This window comes from Balaenoptera borealis, assembly GCF_965194805.1.
Source record: "Balaenoptera borealis genome assembly, chromosome: 7".
In the NCBI taxonomy this organism is placed as follows: Eukaryota; Metazoa; Chordata; class Mammalia; order Artiodactyla; family Balaenopteridae; genus Balaenoptera; species Balaenoptera borealis.
The window spans coordinates 27,330,539-27,357,365 of record NC_138864.1 but is presented as its reverse complement, the minus strand read 5'-3'; the positions used below and the strand labels follow the sequence as shown (position 1 = coordinate 27,357,365).

General features: G+C 38.3%; 1 protein-coding gene across 1 annotated transcript in view; it reads left to right on the top strand.

Moving 5' to 3' along the window:
* Positions 1-298: 298 nt before the first annotated feature.
* LOC309632661 (guanine nucleotide-binding protein G(t) subunit alpha-3-like) overlaps positions 299-26,827 on the top strand; it is a 72,031-nt gene continuing 45,502 nt past the window's right edge. Inside the window, 2 exon segments of the mRNA XM_082400420.1 lie at positions 299-845; positions 1,155-15,519. Of these exon segments, the coding sequence (XP_082256546.1) occupies positions 15,370-15,519 (150 nt within the window). The 5' untranslated portion in view covers positions 299-845; positions 1,155-15,369.

The window sequence follows — 26,827 nt, the reverse complement described above, 5'->3', positions numbered from 1 at the left end:
TAAAACTGAAGAAAAAGAACACTAAGCCTCTCACTCCTTAAATACTAAGGAATTTGTACAAGATGACACAATTACTAAGAAAATGGCATGTCTGCCTACAAATTACATGTCCTTTCAGTATTCTACACTGTGTTCTGAATGCCTTTTCTTTTATTTTAAATTTTATCTATAATTAAAAGTATAGCTAAAATCATAACTTCTTCATATCACATTTCTTATATATAAAAGCATGTAAAAACCATAGGTCTCTCATCTGAACTCCTTAAATCTTGTGTGTGTGTGTGTGTGTGTGTGTGTGTGTGTGTGTGTGTACAATTCTTTTGACATTAACTATAAACCTCATGTACCATAGTTCTCTTTTCATGTATACCTGTAGTATTGCCCTAACTATATTTTATATTCTTCAAGAGTATCATTTTTCATTGTGACTACAGTTCAGAACTTCGGCAGAAATATAAGTAGGGTTGAATAGGCAGATAAATCACTTGGCGATTTGCCAGGGAAAGGATAATTCAATGAGGACGTGAAATTATTCTTTAGCTAGCACAATGAAGGGCGAGAAAAAGGCACAGTCATTGAAACAGGTTCATTTCTCTTCCTGCTCCCATCAAGCAGCCAGTAATGTCTCTCTAACCCATATGTGGGTGGAATATAGAAATGACAACAAACAAGAATGAAAATACAGGAACAGGGGTTAGCGTTTTTGTGACTGCTTTCAGGCTTTCACGTGCTTCCGGTGGTACGGGAAAAGGAGGAAATAACCAGATTAGGATTCACGTAGCGTGAGTCATAGAAAGGGGGCCAAAGTTGGTACATACAGTGAAGTTCTGCAATAGCCGGGTGAGGTCTGAATCTTTTTTTTATTTATTTATTTATTTATTTATTTATGGCTGTGTTGGGTCTTCGTTTCTGTGTGAGGGCTTTCTCTAGGTGCGGCAAGTGGGGACCACTCTTCATCGCGGTGCGCGGGCCTCTCACTATCGTGGCCTCTCCCGTTGCGGAGCACAGGCTCCAGACGCGCAGGCTCAGTAGTTGTGGCTCACGGGCCCAGTCGCTCCGCGGCACGTGGGATCTTCCCAGACCAGGGCTCGAACCCGTGTCCCCTGCATTGGCAGGCAGATTCTCAACCACTGCGCCACCAGGGAAGCCCCGAGGTCTGAATCTTAACGCAGCGTTCACAGCAAGGGTTTGAACGGGGTGAGATGAATGGATTTTGCAGAGGGAGGTACCCCAGGAAATCTTAGAGTCCATATGCAGGCCAAACATGTAATATCGAAAAGCCACTTGCAGTTATTTAAATAAAAATGATTAAAATTAAATAAAATTTAGAATTTTGTTCCTTAGTTGTACTAGCCACACTTCAAGTGTTCACTAGCCACACACAGCTAGGGGATGCTGAACTGGGCTGTGCAGATACGGAACATTTCCTTTCATCGCAGAAGAGTTCTGACTTAAGTACCAATAACATATAGTATTTCAGATTTTTGTTTCCAAAGCCTACAGCGTGTCAATTAGTATGAGTAGTAAGTTGGATACATAATTTAAATAAATTGCAGTAAGTTCAATTAGTACTATAAAAGTGGTGTCAGTAAAATTTTCTATTTTTCACAGAATATTACTTTCAAGTTAGGATGGAGTTGAAAGTACTCGATGCAGTTGCGTTTGAATTCGGCATTAACATATTTTTTAAGTTTAGAAAGGGCAGTGTGGCAACAAGAAGAGCCCAAGGTTAATGATGAAAGGCATGAAGTTTCACAAAATGTGTGGGAAATAGTATGTGATTCCTTTTGATTAGGATTTAGAATAAACATGGGAAAGAAATGTAAAATTTAGGAGAAAGGTGGATTGAGATCAACTAGTGTAGGCTTAAAAGTTTGTCTTAAATTTAAACAATGGATGTGTCGTAAGAGACGTTGCCATTTGCTCCTTGGGAATATAAATCTTCCAGCCCCATGATGCCAGACTGAATAAGCGTGTCATTAAAAGAAAAGAGGAAGTGAGATTCTTTAAGGGACTGCTCCAATAATCAGGGAGAGAGAGGGAACTATGTGTCTGGATAAGGGAGTTGGCAAAGGAAGTGGAAAGGGAGAAAAGGATTTGAAAGTGCTTTTGAGTGCTATCGAACTATATTAAACATAGGAAGAAAGGAAGAATCAGAAATGGCTCAGATTTCAAGTGTGAGGAATGAAAGAATTATGCTGCTGCTCAAGGGAATGGGGGAGGGTTCATCAGGAACTACGGTGAGTTCACTTTCAAACACTTTCACTTTGAAGTGCTGTAGGACTAGCCACAAACTGAAGCGGGGGTGGTCTATGTGGCGGTAAACATTTGGGGTAAACAACTTCATCTCGTGATCGTTGAACCCTAAAGAGGAAATGAGATTGCCTGGAGAAGGAACAGGGGATTTAAAAGACAGAAACATGAAAAAACCTGGCTTTAGAAATGAGTAAGAGAGAAAGAATTTAGCAAAGACAAGGTGTGAAGGCAGAAAAGGAGAAAAGCCCTAGCATGAAAGCCCTAGTGAGAGAGGCTTCAGAGGAATGAGTGGTTAGCAATCTCCAGATTTGCAAAGAATTCAAGGACAACTCCTAAAAGGAAAAGGATTGGATGATCTGGAGAACGTGAATGGCTGTTGAGACATCTTTGGTAGAGCCGGATGGGTGGGGTTGCATGACTGATACAAGGAGTTATTTAAATAAGAGCTGATAAGGAAGTAGGTCACTATTTTATTCTTTTTCTTTTTTTCTTATATCTCCAACACATGTTCCCACTCTTGCTTACTATTTCACTGAGAAAAGAGAAGCAACCAGAAGAGATATTTAAACCCTTCCACCATCACACCTAACCTCTATCTGCTTCTGTATTTAGTTACTTTTCCTTCTCTCTTGTTACTGTGAATGAACTGTCTGGTGTTCTAATAGAAAACAACCATCCATGGTGCACTACATCCCATTCCTCATCACCTACTGAAGGATATCACTTTGACAATACCATCCCTTCTCTATTATGCATTGTCAAATTTTAACATTTTTCCTCTCCACTGTGTCTTTCTCGTCAGCATATACAAAACCATCCTTTTTTTTTTTAATTGGGGTATAGTTGCTTTATAATGGTGTGTTATTTTCTACTGTACAACAAAGTGAATCAGCTACATGTATACATATATCCCCTCCCTCTTGGACCTCCCTCCCACCCCCTCTGCCCCCATTCTCCCACCTAGGTCACCACAGAGCACCGAGCTGAGGTCCCTGCACTATACAGCAGGTTCCCACTAGCTAAGCTATCTGTTTTACACATGGTAGTGTATATATGTCAATCCCAATGTCCCAATTCATCCCTCCCTTCCCCCTGCCCTGTGTCCACACATCCTTTCTCTACATCTGCGTCTCTATTCCTGCCCCGCGAATAGGTTCATCGGTACCATTTTTCTAAATTCAACATATATGCATTAATATACGATATTTGTTTTTCTCCTTCTGACTTACTTCACTCTGTATGACATAGATGGACCAAAAGCAGCCTCTTTTTTTTTCAACATCTTCATTGGAGTATGATTGCTTTACAATGTTGTATTAGTTTCTGCTGTATAACAAAGTGAGTCAGCTATATGTATACATATATCCCCATATCCCCTTCCTCTTGCATCTCCCTCCCACCCTCCCTATCCCACCCCTCTAGGTGGTCACAAACCACTGAGCTGATCTCCCTGTGCTATGTGGCTGCTTCCCACTAGCTATCTATTTTACATTTGGTAGTGTATATATGTCAATGCTACTCTCTCACTTCATCCCAGCTTATCCTTCTCCCTCCCCGTGTCCTGAAGTCCATTCTCTACGTCTGCGTCTTTATTCCTGTCCTGCCCCTAGATTCTTCAGAACCTTTTTTTTTTTTTTTTAGATTCCATATATATGTGTTAGCATACGGTACGTTTTTCTCTTTCTGACTTACTTCACTCTGTATGACAGACTCTAGGTCCATCCACCTCATTACAAATAACTCAATTTCATTTCTTTTTATGGCTAATATTCCATTGTATATATGTGCCACATCTTCTTTATCCATTTGTTGATGGACACTTAGGCTGCTTCCATGTCCTGGCTATTGTAAATAGAGCTGCAATGACCATTGTGGTACATGACTCTTTTTGAATTATGGTTTTCTCAGGGTATATGCCCAGTAGTGGGATTGCTGGGTCATATGGTAGTTTTATTTTTAGTTTTTTAAGGAACCTCCATACTGTTCTCCATAGTGGCTGTATCAGTTTACATTCCCACCAACAGGGTAAGAGGGTTCCCTTTTCTCCACACCTTCTCCAGCATGTATTGTTTCTAGATTTTTTGATGATGGCCATTCTGACTGGTGCAAGGTGATACCTCATTGTAGTTTCGATTTGCATTTCTCTAATGATTAGTGATGTTGAGCATCCTTTCATGTGTTTGTTGGCAATCTGTATATCTTCTTTGGAGAAATGTCTATTTAAGTATTCTGCCCATTTTTCAATTGGCTTGTTTGATTTTTTGATATTAAGCTGCATGAGTTGCTTGTATATTTGGGGGATTAATCCTTTGTCAGTTGCTTCATTTGCAAATATTTTCTCTCATTCTGAGGGTTGTCTTTTCATCGTGTTTATGGTTTCCTTTGCTGTGCAAAAGCTTTTAAGTTTCATTAGGCCCCACTGTATTTTTGTTTTTATTCCCATTTCTCTAGGAGGTGGGTCAAAAAGGATCTTGTTGTGATTTATGTCAAAGAGTGTTCTTCCTATGTTTTCCTCTAAGAATATGATAGTGTCTGGCCTTACATTTAGGTTTTTAATTCATTTTGGGTTTATTTTTGTGTATGGTGTTAGAAAGTGTTCTAATTTCATTCTTTTACATGTGGCTGTCCCATTTTCCCAGCACCACTTATTGAAGAGGCTGTCTTTTCTCCAGTGTATATTCTTGCCTCCTTTATCAAAGATAAGGTGACCATATGTGCGTGGGTTTATCTCTGGGCTTTCTATCCTGTTCCATTGATCTATATTTCTGTTTTTGTGTCAGTACCATACGGTCTTGATGACTGTAGCTTTGTAGTATAGTCTGAAGTCAGGGAGCCTGATTCCTCCAGCTCCATTTTTCTTTCTCAAGATTAAAGCAGCCTCTTTTGATCAACTTCCCCTACCAGTTACCATGCTAGTCCTCTCATTTCCTGTACAGGAAAGCACCTTGAAAGCAATGTCCATTGCAGTCTCTAATTTTTCTCCCTTACCCCCCCTTTTTTTGTTCTTTTGGGTTTTTTTTCCACTCTTGACAATGCCTTGAAACCACTACTGTCCAGGTCAATGTTTCTAAATTCTGTACCACCTCTAGAATCAGTCAACAGGGGACATTTCCCTGGGCCCTGCAACTTGGAAATTTCTGCTCTGGCCCTTCACAGGCTGAGCTTCTCCCCAGTGGAATTCAGGAGGCCAAGGGGAAATGCCCACCTGGAGCCTACACTCCTCTTGTAGCCCACACTCCAGGCAACCAGAACCCCATAACTTCCTGCTAAGATCACTTAAACCCACTTCAGGATCTGCATGGGCCTCTTCTGTGAGTCTGACCACTCAGGAGTAGATCACACCACTGACATACTTATCCCTAGGCCAGAGGGCTTGCCAAAAGGCAGCCTGTCTGTCGGCTGTTAACAGAGCTTGGCCAGGGCTTGCCTGTGCAAGAGTTCTCATGACAGAGCACTGAGTGGATAGTGGGAAGAGAAGGGGGTAGGATCCTTACACTTTCATATTTCACTAATGAAAAGGAGGCAAACTGTGTTAAATTTGAACATGTCTTTTCATAGCATTATCAAGTTACTTTTTTAAGTAAGAGGAAAGAATTTTTCTTTTAAGTTTGTAAGCTTGATTTATAACATAAATATTTAGATGTCTAGTACGCATGCTTTGAATGATACTCTGGCCCTGGAAATGTTAGATGTAGGCCTTATTGGACTCAATGATTAATTCTCAGTATATTTTTTGCTTGACCAGTCAGTAGCTTTTGACAGAGTTAGTCACTCCATTTTCTTAAGACCCTTTCTTCCCTTGGCTTCTAGGAGGACAATCTATTCTCCAGACTCTTCTCCTTCCACGTTAGCAGCAACTTCTCAGACTTCTTTAAATGACCTTGGGCACAGTCCCTGAACCTCTTTTCTCTCTTTACATGTTCCCTTGATTATTTCATCTACTTTTGTAGCTTTCAATGTCATTATCTGCTGATGACTTTCAAATTACATTCTAGCCCTCGTATGATATTACTTATATGTGGAATCTGAAAAAAATGATACAAACTAACTTATTTTCAAAACAGAAACAGACTCCCAGACAAAGAAAACAAACTTATGGTTATCAATGGGGAAAGCTGTAGGGGGATAGGGGGAGGGATAAATTAGGAGTATGGGATTAACATATACACACTACTATATATAAAATAGGTAAACAGCAAAGATCTACTGTATAGTACAGGGAACTACACTCAATATCTTGTAATAACTTATCATGGAAAATTATCTGAAAAAGAATACATACATATGTGTATCTATGTATAACTGAATCACTTTGCTGTACACTTGAAACAAACACAACATTGTAAATTAACTATACCTCAGTTTAAAAAGTTATATTCTAGCCAAAATTCTGACATTGAAACGCATGTATGGGTAGCCTGCTTGAACACTTAATGTGGCTAATAATTTTTCAAATGTGATATTCAGAATTGAGCTCCTGATCTTTCTCCTCCAAATCTGCTTGTTCCATAGTATTCCTCATCTCAATATGTAGAAACTCCATTCTTACAATTACTCAAGCCCCTTTCTTTCTCTTAAACACTGCATCTCAAACCCTGCCAGTTCTACCTGTAACATGTGTCTGAAATCTGTCCATTTGTTACCATGGCAACAATCCAGCCTAAATCACGTTGCCTTTTACCCGGACTACTGCGCAATCTTCCTAATTTTCAACATGTTATCCATAATTCTCCTGTTAACATGTTGGTTCTATCAATTTATTCCCCTGGTCAAATCCCTGCAGTGTTTTCCAAACTCTCACAGGGTTAAGTCCTGAGCTAATTAAAGAGTCCCTCAATAATCTGAAGGACCCACCCCATGCTCACTCACTCTTTTCTTCTTCTATTACTGTCCCTGCACTCACTCTACTCCAGCCACCCTGGGTCCCTGTGATTCTTCATTCACACTAGGCCAATGCCTGCCTCAAAGCCTTCACAATTACTATTCCCTTTGCTCAGATTTGTCTTTCTCTAGATGTCTGTGTTTTCATTCCTCATCTCTTTGATGTCTTTGCCCAAATGTTACTGAAGTGAACATTCTGCTGCACCACTAAGAGCTCCTTTCACGACTGAAACACTTATTCTTCCAGCTACTGGCAGTGTTGGCAGCTGAATACCTCTCCAGGGAGGGGTCCTTGACAAAAAGGAGCTGCCTTGCCCAAGGTTATAACTCCCACCTGAAAGCAACCCTCATCCAATGACTGGCAACTTGGGAGTATAAACGTTAATCTCCCTTCTCAAGGACAACTTTGAAGAATCATTCCAGTTACAGACTCCCCAAAGGAACCGTTGAAGCCCTTGTTACAAATGCATATAGTTCACCCTTTCCTACTGCCGAGTTCTGCCTCCCTCCTTCCGTACAGGTATATCTGCCAAAGGTGTTTTCCACCCCTCTTCTTCATGCAAATCTGCCTCAGATTCTGTTTCCAGGAAACTTAATCTGAGAGAGTTGGTACCAGGAGTGGTCCCTTAGAAGCAGACTGTAAATGGGATATTGGAGCTAGATTACCCACCGCCCACCCTCAACCTTCAGCCAGCTGGGCAATTAGGGCCCCATTACTGGTGGTAGGTTTATGACTGATAGCCCCCGGCTTGCAATAGCAGTTAAGTTTTTAAAAATTTCACTGGTAGTAATCTGAGACTGGAGATCAATGAGAGACGATATATAAGTAAGAAAAATCTCAGTGTTTGAAAGAGTTAGGGCAAGTAGAAATTATAAGGACGGTAGCATCATGGCTGTTGCTGGGAGATATCAATTCACTGAAAAATGACAATGGAAGGCCAAGGGTGATTAATCAGAAACTTAATGCAAAGTCCAAAAGTCAGAGGATCTCCTGTAGAGATGAAGGTGGAAAAAGTAATCATCAGGCATAAGACTTAATTATAAGGATAGGAGAGTCCAACAGAAGATTGAATTTTCAACCTTGGCAAGACTGTAACACCAAAGTCAAGGTCTTCATGGAAAGGAATGGGACCTAGATAATTAGAATAGCGACGCCTGAGTTGATGCATCAAAAAATCTTGAATCCTTAGATTCTACTTGGACCTTCTGAGCTAGCAAAAGTGTTACACAATTCCCTTTTAAAGATAACACCCCCTCTTGCATGAAGACAATGCAGAGTCCTTTGTCTTATAACATAATATTCAATCTAATGAGGACCTATACCCACTGCTTCAGGAGACCAGGTTAATAACTATAATCTACTTCTGACATAACCTGACCAGGGAAGTTCTGGACCTGTTACCAGAAGAAAGAGCTCACAAACCAAAAGAGCTCCAGAAACTAACCAACATGTACTTGCAGGAGCTAGATGAGTGTATATGTGTATTTATATACATTCCTATATATATTTGGATTTTAAGGGTGCTAGATCAAAGGAAGGTGGAACATAAAGTTGGATAAAGGAGAAGTATCATACAGAAGCCCTTTCCTATGATACAGGATGCCGACCCCCTAGGAGACAGTACCAACATATTTTCTAGGATGGCTCTTAGATACAGTGCTGTCCCAGGGCAAATGGTAGAGGAAGGCAACAAAAGTCTCAGAGAAGTTGGTTTCCTAGATTGGAAAAATAATGACTTTAGGAAATGATCAAACAGATTTCCCATGTATTAAAATAGTAAGGAATGCACTAGTGGGGGGGGGAGTTTCAGCATTATTGAGATGGTTCTTTATAGGCAGGGGTTGAAGACAGAAAATGCAATTACAGACCTAGGTTTCCTCAAAGCAATGGGAATTATAAGACCCCAAAATAATAGAAACCAGGTACCAGCATTTAATTATGAGCACCCAAGCAGGTGTAATATTATAAGGAGAGTAAAGGTCAGAGTGGCAGCCAGCAGAGCCTGATATGCAGAGACCTATGGAAATAGTTAATAGAACAGAGTGTTCTTAAAACCAAAATAAATGAACAGGCCATACGAGTACTGCTGAATTTAAACAACCCCAAGCGTCAAGGATAATTATTAGAGGAATAATGTCAAAAAATGTCTTAATCCCTTATCCTGCTTCCAGAACTGATCTATTTCTCAGAGCCAGATCCCAGATACTGAAAGATCCTCATGAAGGAGAAATCTTCAACACCATGACAAATGTATAGAATGAAGATTCACTAAGCAAATCCTAGGAGGTTTGATTGGACTTTGATACGTGGGGGCCAGCAGTAGCATTGCGGCCCTCATGTTAGAGTGGAGACATATGGGAACCAGGTAATAAGTGTATCCTGGACCACATCAATGTCACAGTGGGCCCAGTGGATTCACAGACCCAGCCAGTAGTTATTTCTCAATTCCCTGAATGTATAATTGGAATGAGTATATATCGCAGTTGGAATGAATGTGCATGGCAGACTCCCCATTTTGCTTTTTTGGCTTGTACAGTAAGAGTTAGCATGGTGAGGAACGTCAGATGGGAGCCTCTGTTACTGTCCCCACCCAGTCCCCAGCTGTCATGGTCCTTAAATGGAGTGGAGCGCCCCAGGCTTTGTGCTCCATTTCAGTATAAAGCTGAAGGACCATCTCAGCTTTGAAGCTCCCCAGAGGGTTGGCTAAGTTCCCTGTTGCAACTCCACTGCACTCCAATTTCTCCTTTTGCCAATATTGCTTCCTTCACTCACTCACATGGATGATTCCAAAGAACACTTTCCAGTAAACTTTCTGCATGCCTTTTTCATATAAAAGTCAGTTTTTATGGAACTTGACCTGAAATAATTACCTTTTCAGTTTGGTCTTTCTTGGATGTATTACATAAAATTCGAATCGCTCATCCTTACCACTACCCCCATACTCCTTATGTCCATTCTCTGTTTTTTTTTTTTTTAAACACTTGTCACCATCTATAATTCTATATCCTTGAAATATTTAGTGTGTTTATTGTCTGTGTGAACCCCCCTACACACTCACACACTAGAATTTGAGCTCTGTGAGAGGAGGCATCTAATTTGTTTACTGCTGAATCTCCCATGCCTGGTACGTAACAATGGTTAAATACATCAATTGTTGAATAAATGAATTCCTGCCATTCTAGAGGAATATTTCACATTTGCAATCATTTGGGAAGGAGAATCATGCCTTTCCAAGATGGAGCAAAGAGCTGTCAAACAGCATATATCTACTGATCACTCACTATTTACTAATTATTTCAATAAACAAGATTTTCTTCTATGTACTCTCAGTTTGGAGCTTACAAACAGAAGAGAGGTACCAGAGGGCATGGTCACTGCAAAATACTCTGCCTAGTTAATGAGGATGGACAAACTGATCGGCAACAGATTCTTCTTAGGGATTTGAAAAGTAAAGAATCACCTAATGGGGGATAGTAGATGTGAAGCATATTGGAGAATATACAGATTAGGTTCTCTCTTAAAGGATGATTATATGAGAAAAAGTCAGCCATGGAAGAGCAAGATATTCCTAGTGAGAATAAAAAGCATGAGTGAAAGCTAAGTTGTGACACCTAATTAGGAAGGAGGTAAAAGCCCAGCTCTAACAGAGAATGTGTTATGAGAAGTCATGGGAAGTACATTTGGAGAGTTGGGTGGTGCTGACTATATTACTGGGTGCATGGTGGTAGGATTAATATAGGAGACAGTGATAAATAAGAAGTTCTTTTTCAACACGAAAAGTAGTATGATGACACTTGAGTTTGAGGTAATTTAACATGGCACAAGCAGACAGGTTAGACTGGGATAGTGTAGAGACTAGAATCAGGAAAGCTAAATAAGAGGTGGTTACAAATTATCAGGACTGAAGTTACTGATGAGTAAGATTAAGGGAGTATGTAGTGGAAATGTTACATTAAAGAAATATAAAAGTTTTTTTTTTTTTAAAGAGACTGAATTTGGGACAGGAAGAGGTCCCTCAGGAAATAATTATCTCCTTTGTTAGTTAGGCTTGTAACATTTTTTATTTCCAGTAATCATTGTATATAATTACATCCTAATCCATAAAGAGGAGTATGTAGAAAAATAAAGGTAGAAATCAACTGCAATGAATACAAATAAGTATTTGCACTACCTCTTAAGATATAAGAGCTGCTTAAGGCTGGCACTGTAAACTTATTGCACCATCTGAATGTGCTAACTTGAAACACCAAGTTTTGCCCTATTCCCTCAAGATGGAAAGACTGCTCTCAGGAAGTCCCCAAAGACATGAGCTCTCTGGAGGAAATACCATGCACAGAGCTCCCAGAAGTGCACATCTGAGTACAATTAGCAAAGAAGGGATAGTTCGCCTCAAATATCATGGGAATACACAAGGATAAAGGTCATTGCTAAGGGAGCCAGGACTCAAACCGCCCAGGGACCCAATGCCTGAAGTCAACACCTCCTATTAGATATGGAAACAAAATAAAGAATAATACAGATGGCAACCTGATTTGACAATTTTCAGAAGGAGCTGAGCCACTGAAGCCACTTATTGAAGTCAGCCACATGTCACAATCTCAGGGGAAATCCAGCTTGATGACTGTTTTAGATCCGGTAATACCAGCAAAAGAGACATCTCTAAAAACGTAGGTTGACATCTCAATATTAAAAGCAAATGGTAAATAATCGCACATTATCTCAAGCTAGATGTTGAAATATAAATGTAAAATGGTGATTATTCAAACTGTTTAAAGGCTAATGTCCCAGTCTGAAGATTCAACAGAGAACCTGACCAAAAACAGCCAGAGGAAAAATTATGACACCATATAAGCTTGCAGTATTTCAGTGACCTTTAGCGCTGAGGACTCACTCCCTGTATTTTACCTCCTCAATTTTCTTTCTTGCACAGCCTGTTGCCCAAAGAAGATGTTGCCAATCAGGTTTGTGACTCTTTTTTTAAAGGCAACAATGTTCTTAGAAGTCATTTTTGAATGACTATTTTAAAAGACCATGATGCTCCAACAGTGTGTTTTGCTTTGTGTGTATGTTTGGGTTGTGCATGCACATAGGTGTGTATCTGTATGTGTGTGTGTGTATGTGTGTACACAAAGTAATCTGCTTTTTTTAGCTTGTCAATATATAAAACTCTAACATGATATGGTCTTGAATAGTTTTATGTTTCTGTTTTAAAGAATAAAATTTATGGCCACATTTTTCCTTGAACAAAAACACTGAATTTAGTTACCTTTTCCTATTGTCATCGTCTATAAATTTTCCCTCACTATGGAGCAAGGTTTAACAATAGAAAGGGAGTGTGCTGGTGTTATTTTTAAGGCTGAGAAAAAAAAAGGGGGTAAATATTGGGCTAACAGTTGTCATTGTATCAATAGATATTGACATAATTTCTGACTAAAATTGGGCTTTTTTGTTGACTTTTTGAGTCACTCTAAAATTTCTAGGGTGTTGAGATAGACCCACTATGACGTTGAACCTTGGAAAGAAATGTTAACCATACTATCACCTCAGCAGAGCACACACAAAAAAGGCCCCAGGTCTCTATCAATTTATTGAAAAGAAATAATTTTTGAACATTTCCTCTGGTTAGCACTGTGCCAAATACTATGGAGGACATCCAAGCTAATAAGATGTTGTGCTCACTCTAGCAGAATTTACTGTTTTATTGTCATCATTTTCTTGGGTCCAGAAAGCCATAATCCCAAGTGAAGCAACAAAGATTAATAGCTGTATTAACCTCAGCTCATTATTGAAGCTGTGTCCCAGGCACCCAGGGGAGAGGGATGGGAAAGAAGCCTTTCTCTTTTCTCTGGCTTTCTCCAGCCTCCCTCCCTTAAATATAGACACATGTTGAACTTTATGTCAAGATTATTTTAGTCACTGATGAAAAAAATCACATAATAATCTCATAAAGTTGATGACTAAACATTCTGGGTTACACAGAAAAGTGGAAATTCGTAATTTTATACAGTGCAGAAAATGCACAATTCTACTCCTGAAAGAGCTGGTCCGTTTTCGTCAGTAACCCCCTTCGGAAGTCCTACTAAAATGCATACCCTTTCAAAGCCAGGGTATGTCTCCACCAAAAAGCTATGGGGTATATTTACCTGTATGCAATTATACGAAGTACCTTATCCGTTCATAATTGCTATGGAACATGCAAGAGTCTCTTATATTCAAGGTACTTTACATTCAATTTTTATGTAAAAACAAAAGGCAAAAAGATTTTAACGGGGGCTTCCCTGGTGGCGCAGTGGTTGAGAATCCGCCTGCCAATGCAAGGGACACGGGTTCGATCCCTGGTCCAGGAAGACCCCACATGCCGCAGAGCAACTAAGCCCGTGCGCCATAACTACTGAGCCTGCGCTCTAGAGCCCGCAAGTCACAACTACTGAGCCTGCGTGCTGCAACTACTGAAGCCCGTGCACCTAGAACCCGTGTTCCACAACGAAAGAAGCCACCGCAATGAGAAGCCCGCGCACTGCAACGAGAAGTAGCCCCCGCTCGCTGCAACTAGAGAAAGCCTGTGCGCGGCAAGGAAGACCCAATGCAGCCAAAAATAAATAAATAAAATAAATAAATTTATAAGAAAAATAAATAAAAGATTTTAACGTTTGTGATCTTGTGTTGCAGTTAGCATGGACTCTGTGTTCATGGGTGAGTATAAATAAAGCAGTCATTGCAAATCTTGTTCCCTTGGGGCAGGCCCTTTGCATTGTAAAAGCAACACCACGTGATTTGCATGGACCCTCACATACCTACCTTTCCACATCCTTACACTATCATAACATGGCTTTGGATGGATGAAATCCAGAAAGTTTTGACTACACTTATGTATTGACAGCCTAATATTTTTTGTGAAAAAGTAAACAAAGCAGGACTATGTATTGAATTTGACAGTCTGTTACCTTGTTCTATGAATATGCAAAAATTCACCTGTTCAGACTTTGCCCATGGTCCCACAAGAACAGCACCAACATGCTGATGGACTGACGATATTCTAACATTTGCCGGTTAGGCACGTTCACAAGTCCCAAAATGTGCACTGAGAGATTTGCCTGCTGCCACAGGTAGCCAACTCTGTTTATAAGGAAAACATCACTTGGCTACCTAAGCACTTTATGTTTCATATAAACAAAAAATCATACAACAGAATCTCTGTCCCCAAGCTTGCAGATCGTCAAGAAGGACATGGCATCTATTGGGGTAGTCAAAAGGCATGGAACATATTTAGGTGTATTTACTGTTCTTACTTTTCAGGAGAATCCAAATGACCTAGTGTTACAAAGAATATTGTTTTTTATTCCCTCGGTACCAAATCAATCAAAGTCCTTCCAGCACAGCAGCTGTTGCTTAATGGCCCCAAAGAGTTAATGTACTGCCTGAATCAAACACATTTCTGTGTCTACACCAAGCAGATCCTCAATTAATGTTGATGGATTGACTTTCTCACAAGCAGTAAAAGCTCTATGTATAGAAATCGATCCTAAGAGATGAAAATAAATAATTTAAGAGCACTGTGTGTTGAATGCTATGTTTGGCAACACAGCAATGTGTATAGATGTAAGAACTACATGTATTTATTTCCATTTTTTAAATAAAAAGCTGTTTTCTAGTTGGCTGACAGATACTAAGTGTCAGTCATTTTGAGTCATAATCTAAGCATAGCGAGGCTATAAATTTGGATGATCCAATATAAATATTCTGATAGTGATATTAGAGTGATTATGAAGAATTTCAAGACTCATATATCTAAAGACAAGACACAAGCTTGTTCATTAGTAATTATAACTTTAAATCATGTAATAAAGATTGCTTATTAGTCAGAAACATTCTATTTGAACTGTTCATTTCAGATTATCTTTAGTGTACAGATTTTGACAACTTTCTACATTATTGTATGCTATTCTTTAAGGAAGAAGAGCAGGTTTGAAGATGTGTCAGAAGTAACCATTTAATCTGAAAGCATAAAGAATTTTCTCTTTAGCTGCCATAGGGTTGTATGGTTTTACTCTTTGATCAGGTGACAGCTCGAAAGCATCTCCTTAGTCAAAGCAGAGTCTTAGAAAATGAGGGAATGGGCTATTGGGTATTTCAGCAGAGCATTGCTCTTACATCCTATGTCCAAACCAGAGCTGTGCTCTACATTTCAAAAAGTTTGAGCAAATAAACTGACAAGTATCAAACACTACAAGATGGGAAGTGGAATTAGTTCAGAGAGCATGGAGTCAGCCAAAAGATCAAAAGAACTGGAGAAAAAGCTTCAGGAAGATGCTGAGCGAGATTCAAGAACTGTAAAGTTGCTGTTATTAGGTAATACCTTTTTTTTTCTTTTGCCTTTAAAACCCTGATTTTCTTTTCAATTGTGATTTATTTACTTTTCTCAAACTTTAATTTCAAGGGTACTACCATATGGGAGATTTATTATCAAAATGTGTTTGGAACTTGACTTTGTGTGCTCTATAAATATTTACTTGTTTGTTTAGCATTTTATTACACGTCTTTTGTTAAGCACAGAGACAAATATTTACTAGACGGTTCAATTTCTCTATGTCAATAATCTTTTATTATTTTTTAAAAAAATCATAGACATTTATTATTTTATTGTACCCTAGTCATTTCCTGAATACCAACTTTTTATATGGAAAACAACCCTTTAATTACAAGTTATAAAGATTTATGTCACTTTGTTTGAAAATATGTTGAGTTGTTTGATATGAACACTAATATGTTATTTAATTACTTGTACTGTTAAAACCAATTAGTCTCAAGTTATTTGGAGAGTAATGATAAAGTACTTTAAATTATATGAATAATATTATTTAGGCTTCTGAATACTGCCTGTAATATTGTCTGTATGATTGAAAAATACTCCATTTAAATCCTTTTAGGTTATTTAAATATTCATTCAGGTCAGGAGTTACATCTCTTCTATCTTTTATTCCCTCAAAATTCAGCACAATATTTTACCACAACTATAAACTTAATAAATGTTTACTGAATTGAAAGAATAAAAATAATCTAGATGCCACACATTTTTCTAAAAATTTTAACATGTTATAGTCACTAGAAGATAACTATATTTTTGAAATAAAATAAAGACCTATGAAAAGAATACAAAACAGCTTTAATTTAATCATAGTTGTATGTTTTCTCCTACTCTTAGTTATACACAAAAGGACTTCATTTTATTTCAGAATTGTGAACCTTTCACACAACAAAATGCTCTCATTTGTGTGTATGTGTGTGTGTGTGTGTGTCTCTTAACTGTGTCTAATTTGCTCCCAGTAGCAAGAGTATCTCAAAAACGAACTATAGCATTCCCAGCACTTGCTCCTCCAAGGAAAGGAAATGTTTTCTCCCTTTATGCCCAAGTCCTGAGGCCTCACACTTGCCCACGGCACTTGCAAGTAACCACCAAGAGAGGCAGATAAGTTGGAAAGATGTAGGGGTCAGCTCTTATGAAATCAGAAAATAGACCTTCCCTAACACTCCAGAGTATTCTCCGAGGCTTTGCTCAAGAGTCAAAGTAATAAGTGGACACAGAGAAAACAAAAGATGAGAGGGAAAACCAAGCATTTCTGCAAATGCATTCTGCGTCCTTCTTGTACTAAGAACAATGGCACAGGAATAGTGATACAATACTTTAAGAATCCCTATGTTTGAATAAAATTGCAAAAGAAGAGACATTTTCAATATACCAATTATTTTTAGATTAAAGTGGTGGGCTAGATAAAGAGGAAAGGGTAACATTTTATAAGAAATATAAGAGTAGCCCCTGCTCGCCGCAACTAGAGAGAGCCCGCGCGCAGCAATGAAGACCCAACACAGCCAAAAATAAATTAAATAAATAAATAAATAAATAAATAAATAAATAAATAAATAAATAAATAAAAGAGATATCAAAGAATCTTAGTGGTACTATTACATCTTTAACTTTCCTAAAACAATCACAATTGCACAAATTCATTTCCAATGTTACCATACAATAAGCTTGGATTCATCTGGTTCCAACAATATGTCACCGAACTTTTCTGTCACATCTTATTTACACAAAATGAATCAAATTCTCTTTAACTTTTCACATTTCAATGTCCAAACACTTGACTAAATTTTTCCTTCTGGACTCTATATGAGTTCTATATCTAATGATTAAGTTGTCAAAGTTCAAAACAATAAAGTTTTGTTAAAGTTTTGTAACAACTCTGCTTCAATTCTCATGTTTTGAATTGAGAGCAAATTCTCTAACTTATAATCTTTACATTCAATTTGGCCTCATTATCATAAAAGCATTCAGTGGAACTAAACAGAACCTTCCCACCCTCAAATCCCCTCACTAATGAAATCCATCTAATTTCTCCCATCATTGAGACAATGATTCTCACTCATCAGTCTGGTCTGAACAACTGTTTTTAAGTTTATCAGTGAGCGGATGTCATGTGGGACTAACCAGGTAAGCATTGGTAGTAATCAGTCCCTGAGTCTAGCTCTATTTTTATAAAAATTAAAAATCTGTAAAAATTTTCAACAGAATTCATTCTTTATGTTGATCCTCTTTTTATCCAACGAATTTCTATGTGCTTTAACACAACTTTCCAAATTTAACATGTGCTGTAGATATACCATTTGTATTACTGGACACAAGATTTCACTTAATCTGAAGAGCTACCTATATCAAAGTGCACTTTACAACTAAAGGATCACCTTGCAGACAGATTCCCTTTTATTGTACCTTTCAGATGTTCAGTAAAATTATAGAAGAGATGCAAAATCTGTTCCTAGAAGCAGGCTTCTAGGAAACACTGGAGATGACATACATTCCTGGCTTATTTGATAACTGCTATCAAGACAATAATGTCATATACTTAAAAAAAAAAAAATTAGCCTGTAAAGCTGCCCCAGGAAGAGTGCATTTTAATAAGAAAAACAAATGTTAATGAATAAGCTGTTCTCTTTTGTAAACTTCCTATGTTAGTTTTTTTTAAACCTTAATTTACAAATGTTTGATTAAACTTGTATTCTATTCAAAAGAAATACATGTCATTTGATTGTGAAATCAATGTGGATCATGTTTGTTTTTCCTGTCTCCTTTCTTTATATTTATTATTTCAAATTTCAGTTCAAAGTTATTTATTTACCACATTACTTTTTTTTTTTTACTTTTACAAATTTCTATCACATGAGCTAGTTAGATTCAAAGCTGTGAAGTATAGGGAAAAAATTAGTTTCATTCTTTCTTCATATCTGAAACCTTGCCTCATTCACTCTACAATTTTTAGTTATGATATTGTAATGAGCTTTTAGCCAGTGATTCCCAACATTGTCATGGACTGTTCATCACTGGTGTTCTATTCCTTTAGTTCTAAAACCATTTATTTTTAATTTTTTTATGTGCTATCTTATAAGCATCACACTATCATTTTTTTAATGGTGCTATCTGAGTTTTATCATTTTAAAATATTATTCTAGTCATCTGGCTCTTAGAAACATGAACCTGGATGGAGTCTAAAATTTCTTAATTTACTTTAAATATGTTTACATTTACTTACTAATCAACATCAAATTTTCCAAATTGGCCCACTTATTCAACAAGTGGATGTTTTAGAAGATGTTCCATTGTTTTAGTATGACAGTAGGAGAATTATAATAATTCTGACACTATGTAAAAGCCTGTTAGAAAATCATTGATAAAATAAAACTTGCAAAGCAGAATTAGCTAAATAGGTTTATCCACCTGGCAGAGTAGAGAGAATACAATTTACAATTCTGGTAGAGTAGAATGTGTTTTTAAGCCATTTGAGGTAAAATTGATTTGTTAATATTTTCATCAAGTGTTATGCTTTTTTCACTTCCCTGAATGACCTCAGCTAGACACATAGCCTCAGAGAAATGATGGGTGTCAAAGCATTTGGTGAATTGTAAAAATCCAGACAAACGTGGTTTAACTCTTACTGTATAATAGATTCCTAGATCTGAAATAAATTGAATGTCAGTAAATGTATACAGGTTTTCTTCCTTTTATGTACATCAGGAGGAAAGAGGACATAAGATTCATATCAAAGTTGTTATTTATATTTTATTTGTTTAAATAGGTCTTTATTTTTAAAAAGTATTTCTATATATGAGTGGCAGTGGATGCAGAAAACTGGAGGTGTTCTTGAGTCACTGGTTAGAGTATAAATTCAACAAGTTTAAGAAGTTCTGTTTTGAATTTCTATTACACCAATAGAGTCAATGCCTATCTGTGGATGTGATCACATACACAGATCCCCTGGAATAATTATGTTACACTTAAAACTTGCAAAGAAGAATTAGCAGAATTAGAAAGAAAAAAAATTCTTTCTCATCACTAGTGATAAGAATCTTGTGAACAACATGTAGAACTTATTCCTGAATAAGGTTTCCAATTTTTTAAATTAAAGTCATTCTTTCCTTTCTGTAATATCAATACATTTTTGTTTTAAAATATTTTACAATATTTTATTTTGTTTCTAAAAATATCAATCTTGTGGGTGCACAAATATTTTTAATACAAATGTTTAAAATTGTTTTTCAGTAAATGGAGAGAAAACAAGCAGAAAAGGTCTACTTGGAGAGTTTCAAATCATCTCAAAGCAATGAACTATTTGCACCATAGCAATTTGAAAGTTCCAGAGGAAAAGCCAAATATTTGCAGTTGTATTTATTTATAAAGAATGGGGGGGGTGGTCTGGGCAAGATGGCGGAAGAGTAAGACGCGGAGATCACCTTCCTTGCCACAGATACATTAGAAATACATCTACACGTGGAACTGCTCCTACAGAACACCCACTGAACGCTGGCAAAAGACGTCAGACCTCCCAAAAGGCAAGAAAATCCCCACGTACTTGGGTAGGGCAAAAGAAAAAAGAAATAACAGAGACAAAAGAATAGGGACGGGACCTGCGCCAGTGGGAGGGAGCTGTGAAGGAGGAAAGTTTTCCACACACTAGGAAGGCCTTTCGCGGGCGGAGACTGTGGGTGGCGGAGGGGGGAAGCTTCGGAGCCACGGAGGAGAGTGCAGCCACAAGGGTGCGGAGGGCAAAGCGGTGAGATTCCTGCACAGAGGCTCGGCGCCGAGCAGCACTCACCAGCCCGAGAGGCTTGTCTGCTCACCCGCCGGGGCGGGCGGGGGCTGGGAGCTGAGGCTCGGGCTTCGGTCGGCTCGCAGGGAGAGGACTGGGGTTGGCGGCGTGAACACAGCCTGAAGGAGGCTAGTGCACCACGGCTAGCCGGGAGGGAGTCCGGGAAAAGGTCTGGAGCTGCCGAAGAGGCAAGAGACTTTTTCTTACCTCCTTGTTTCCTGGTGCGCGAGGAGAGGGGATTCAGAGCGCCGCCTAAACAAGCTCCAGAGATGGGTGCGAGCCGCGGCTATCAGCGCGGACCACAGAGACGGGCAGGAGACGCTAAGGCTGCTGCTGCCGTCACCAGGAAGCCTGTGTGCGAGCACAGGTCACTCTCCACACTGCCCCTCCTGGGAGCCGGTGCAGCCCGCCATGGGCAGGCTCCCGTGATCCGGGGACAACTTCCCCGGGAGAACGCACGGCGTGCCTCAGGCTGGTGCAACGTCACGCCGGCCTCTGCCGCCGCAGGCTCACCCGGCATTCATACCCCTCCCTTCGCCCGGCCTGAGTGAGCCAGAGCCCCCGAAGCAGCTGCTCCTTTAACCCTGTCCTGTGTGAGGGAAGAACAGACACCGTCAAGCGACCTACACACAGAGGTGGGTCCAAATCCAAAGCTGAACCCCGGGGACTGTGCGAACAAAGAAGAGAAAGGGAAATCTCTCCCACCAGCCTCAGGAGCAGCGGATTAAAGCTCCACAACCAACTTGATTTACCTGCATCTGTTGAATACCTGAATAGACAACAAAGCATTCCAAATTCAGGAGGTGGACTTTGGGAGCAGGATCTATTAATTTTTCCCCTTTTCCTTTTTTTGTGAGTGTATATGTGTATGCTTCTGGGTGAGATTTTGTCTGTATAGCTTTGCTTTCACCATTTGTCCGAGGGTTCAGTCCGTCCGTTTTTTGTTTTTTTTTACTTAAAAAAATTTTTTTCTTAATAAATTTTTTTCTTAATAATTTCTTTATTTTTTATTATAAAAAATTAATAAATTTATTTTTAAAAATTAAAAATTTTTTCTTAATAAAATTTTTTCTTAATAATTTTTTTTCTTATTTTTTATTATAATAGCTTTACTTTATTTTATTTTATCCTCTTTCTTTCTTTCCATTTTTTCTCCCTTTTATTCCAAGCCGTGTGGATGAAAGGCTCTTGGTGCTCCAGCCAGGCATCAGGGCTGTGCCTCTGAGGTGGGAGAGCCAACTTCAGGACACTGGTCCACAAGAGACCTCACAGCTCCACGTAATACCAAACGGCAAAAATCTCTCAGAGATCTCCATCTCAACATCAAGACCCAGCTTCACTCAACGACCAGCAAGCTACAGTGCTGGACACCCTATGCCAAACAACTAGCAAAAGAGGAACACAGCCCCATCCATTAGCAGAGAGGCTGCCTAAAATCATAATAAGGCCACAGACACCCCAAAACACACCACCAGATGTGGACCTGCCCACCAGAAAGACAAGATCCAACCTCATCCACCAGAACACAGGCACTAGTCCCCTCCACCAGGAAGCCTACACAACCCACTGAACCAACCTTAGCCACTGGGGACAGATACCAAAAACAATGGGAACTACAAACCTGCAGCCTGTGAAAAGGAGACCCCAAACACAGTAAGATAAGCAAAATGAGAAGACAGAAAAAGACACAGCAGATGAAGGAGCAGGGTCAAAACATACCAGACCTAACAAGTGAAGAGGAAATAGGCAGTCTACCTAAAAAAGAATTCAGAATAATGATAGTAAAGATGATCCAAAATCTTGGAAGTAGCATAGACAAAATTCAAGAAACATTTAACAAGGACGTAGAAGAACTAAAGAGGAACAAAGCAATGATGAAAAGCACAATAAATGAAATTAAAAATACTCTAGAAGGGATCAATAGCAGAATAACTGAGGCAGAAGAACGGGTAAGGGACCTGGAAGATAAAATAGTGGAAATAACTACTGCAGAGCAGAATAAAGAAAAAAGAATGAAAAGAACTGAGGACAGTCTCAGAGACCTCTGGGATAACATTAAATGCACCAACATTCGAATTATAGGGGTCCCAGAAGAAGAAGAGAAAAAGAAAGGGACTGAGAAAAGATTTGAAGAGATTATAGTTGAAAACTTCCCGAATATGGGAAAGGAAATAGTTAATCAAGTCCTGGAAGCACAGAGAGTCCCATACAGGATAAATCCAAGGAGAAACACGCCAAGACACAAACTATCAAAAATTAAATATAAAGAAAACTTATTAAAAGCAGCAAGGGAAAAACAATAAATAACACACAAGGGAATCCCCATAAGGTTAACAGCTGATCTTTCAGCAGAAACTCTGCAAGCCAGAAGGGAGTGGCAGGATATACTTAAAGTGACGAAGGAGAAAAACCTACAACCAAGATTACTCTACCCAGCAAGGATCTCATTCAGATGTGATGGAGAAATTAAAACCTTTACAGACAAGCAAAAGCTGAGAGAGTTCAGCACCACCAAACCAGCTTTACAACAAATGCTAAAGGAACTTCTCTAGGCAAGAAACACAAGAGAAGGAAAACACCTACAATAACAAACCCAAAACATTTAAGAAAATGGGAATAGGAACATACCTATTGATAATTACCTTGAATGTAAATGGATTAAATGCTCCTACCAAAAGACACAGACTGGCTGAATGGATACAAAAACAAGACCCGTATATAGGCTGTCTACAAGAGACCCACTTCAGACCAAGGGACACATACAGACTGAAAGTGAGGGGATGGAAAAAGATATGCCATGCAAATGGAAATCAAAAGAAAGCTGGAGTAGCAATTCTCATATCAGAAAAAATAGACTTTAAAATAAAGACTATTACAAGAGACAAAGAAGGACACTATATAATGATCAAGGGATCAATCCAAGAAGAAGATATGACAATTGTAAATATTTATGCACCCAACATAGGAGCACCTCAATACATAAGACAAATACTAACAGCCATAAAAGGGGAAATCGACAGTAACACAATCATAGTAGGGGACTTTAACATCCCACTTTCACCAATGGACAGATCATCCAAAATGAAAATCAATAAGGAAACACAAGCTTTAAATGATACATTAAACAAGATGGACTTAATTGATATTTATAGGACATTTCACCCCAAAACAACAGAATACACATTTTTCTCAAGTGCTCATGGAACATTCTCCAGGATAGGTCATATCTTGGGTGACAAATCAAGCCTGGGTATATCTAAGAAAATTGAAATCGTATCAGGTATCTTTTCTGACCACAACACTATGAGACTAGATATCAATTACAGGAAAAGATCTGTAAAAAATACAAACACATGGAGGCAACACAATATACTACTTAATAACGAAGTGATCACTGAAGAAATCAAAGGGGAAATCAAAAAATACCTAGAAACAAATGACAATGGAGACGTGACGACCCAAAACCTATGGGATGCAGCAAAAGCAGTTCTAAGAGGGAATTTTATAGCAATACAAGCCTACATCAAGAAACAGGAAACATCTCGAATAAACAACCTAACCTTGCACCTAAAGCAATTAGAGAAAGAAGAACAAAAAAACCCCAAAGCTAGCAGAAGGAAAGAAATCATAAAGATCAGATCAGAAATAAATGAAAAAGAAATGAAGGAGACAATAGCAAAGATCAATAAAACTAAAAGCTGGTTCTTTGAGAAGATAAACAAAATTGATAAACCATTAGCCAGACTCATCAAGAGAAAAAGGGAGAAGACTCAAATCAATAGAATCAGAAATGAAAAAGGAGAAGTAACAACTGACACTGCAGAAATACAAACGATCATGAGAGATTACTACAAGCAATTCTATGCCAATGAAATGGACAACCTAGAAGAAATGGACAAATTCTTAGAAATGCACAACCTGCCGAGACTGAACCAGGAAGAAATAGAAAATATGAACAGACCAATCACAAGCACTGAAATTGAAACTGTGATTAAAAATCTTCCAACAAACAAAAACCCAGGACCAGATGGCTTCACAGGCGAATTCTATCAAACATTTAGAGAAGAGCTAACACCTATCCTTCTCAAACTCTTCCAAAATACTGCAGAGAGAGGAACACTCCCCAACTCATTCTACAAGGCCACGATCACCCTGATACCAAAACCAGACAAAGATGCCACAAAGAAAGAAAACTACAGGCCAATATCACTGATGAACATAGATGCAAAAATCCTCAACAAAATACTAGCAAACAGAATCCAACAGCACATTAAAAGGATCATACACCATGATCAAGTGGGGTTTATGCCAGGAATGCAAGGATTCTTCAATATATGCAAATCAATCAACGTGATACATCATATTAACAAATTGAAGGAGAAAAACCATATGATCATCTCAATAGATGCAGAGAAAGGTTTCAACAAAATTCAATACTCATTTATGATAAAAACACTGCAGAAAGTAGGCATAGAGGGAACTTTCCTCAACATAATAAAGGCCATATATGACAAACCCACAGCCAACATTGTCCTCAATGGTGAAAAACTGAAACCATTTCCACTAAGATCAGGAACAAGACAAGGTTGCCCACTCTCACCACTATTATTCAACATATTATTGGAAGTGTTAGCCACAGCAATCAGAGAAGAAAAAGAAATAAAAGGAATCCAAATCGGAAAAGAAGAAGTAAAGCTGTCACTGTTTGCAGATGACATGATACTATACATAGAGAATCCTAAAGATGCTACCAGAAAACTCCTAGAGCTAATCAATGAATTTGGTAAAGTAGCAGGATACAAAATTAATGCACAGAAATCTCTTGCATTCCTATACACTAATGATGACAAATCTGAAAGTGAAATTAAGAAAACACTCCCATTTACCACTGCAACAAAACGAATAAAATATCTAGGAAGAAACCTACCTAAGGAGACAAAAGACCTGTATGCAGAAAATTATAAGACACTGATGAAAGAAATTAAAGATGATACAAATAGATGGAGAGATATACCATTTTCTTAGATTGGAAGACTCAACATTGTGAAAATGACTCTACTACCCAAAGCAATCTACAGATTCAATGCAATCCCTATCAAACTACCACTGGCACTTTTCACAGAACTAGAGCAAAAAATTTCACAATTTGTATGGAAACACAAAAGACCCCGAATAGCCAAAGCAATCTTGAGAACGAAAAATGGAGCTGGAGGAATCAGACTCCCTGACTTCAGACTATATTACAAAGCTACAGTAATCAAGACAGTTTGGAACTGGCACAAAAAGAGAAACATAGATCAATGGAACAGGATAGAAAGCCCAGAGATAAGCCCATGCACATATGGTCACCTTATCTTTGATAAAGGAGGCAAGCATATACACTGGAGAAAGGACAGCCTCTTCAATAAGTGGTGCTGGGAAAACTGGACAGCTACATGTAAAAGTATGAAATTAGAACACTCCCTAACACCATACACAAAAATAAACTCAAAATAGATTAAAGACCTAAATGTAAGGTCAGACACTATCAAACTCTTAGAGGAAAACATAGCCAGAACACTCTATGACATAAATCACAGCAATATCCTTTTTGACCCAACTCCTAGAGAAATGGAAATAAAAACACAAATAAACAAATGGGACCTAATGAAACTTAAAAGCTTTTGCACAGCAAAGGAAACCATAAACAAGACGAAAAGACAACCCTCAGGATGGGAGAAAATATTTGCAAATGAAGCAACTGACAAAGGATTAATCTCCAAGATTTACAAGCAGCTCATGCAGCTCAATAACAAAAAAATGAACAACCCAATACAAAAACGGGCAGAAGACCTAAATAGACATGTCTCCAAAGAAGATATACAGATTGCCAACAGACAGATGAAAGAATGCTCAACATCATTAATCATTAGAGAAATGCAAATCAAAACTACAATGAGATATCATCTCACACTGGTCAGAATGGCCATCATCAAAAAATCTAGAAACAATAAATGCTGGAGAGGGTGTGTAGAAAAGGGAACACTCTTGCACTGTCAGTGGGAATGTAAATTGATACAGCCACTATGGAGAACAGTATGGAGGTTCCTTAAACAACTACAAATAGAACTACCATACGACCCAGCAATCCCACTACTGGGCATATACCCTGAGAAAACCATAATTCAAAAAGAGTCATGTGCCAAAATGTTCATTGCAGCTCTATGTAAAACAAAGCATAAATATGTGTATATATATATATCTATATACACACACACACGTGTTGTGTAAATTTATATATATATATATATATATATATATATATATATATATGAAACAAGACAAATGACAAAGTGTTTGGTAAGGTGAAGGGTATAAAAGGTATAAAATATAGGTTTCTAATGTATTATTTTCTCAAACTTCCATAGGTTTATAAGATTATTAAAATTTGGGAAAAATAATTGCATTTTTTTGGCAAAAGAAAATATGCGAATATATCTGTAAATTCATGTACATTTCCTTACAAATGAATTCTATGAGATATCTCATGAGCATATCACTTTAAAATCAC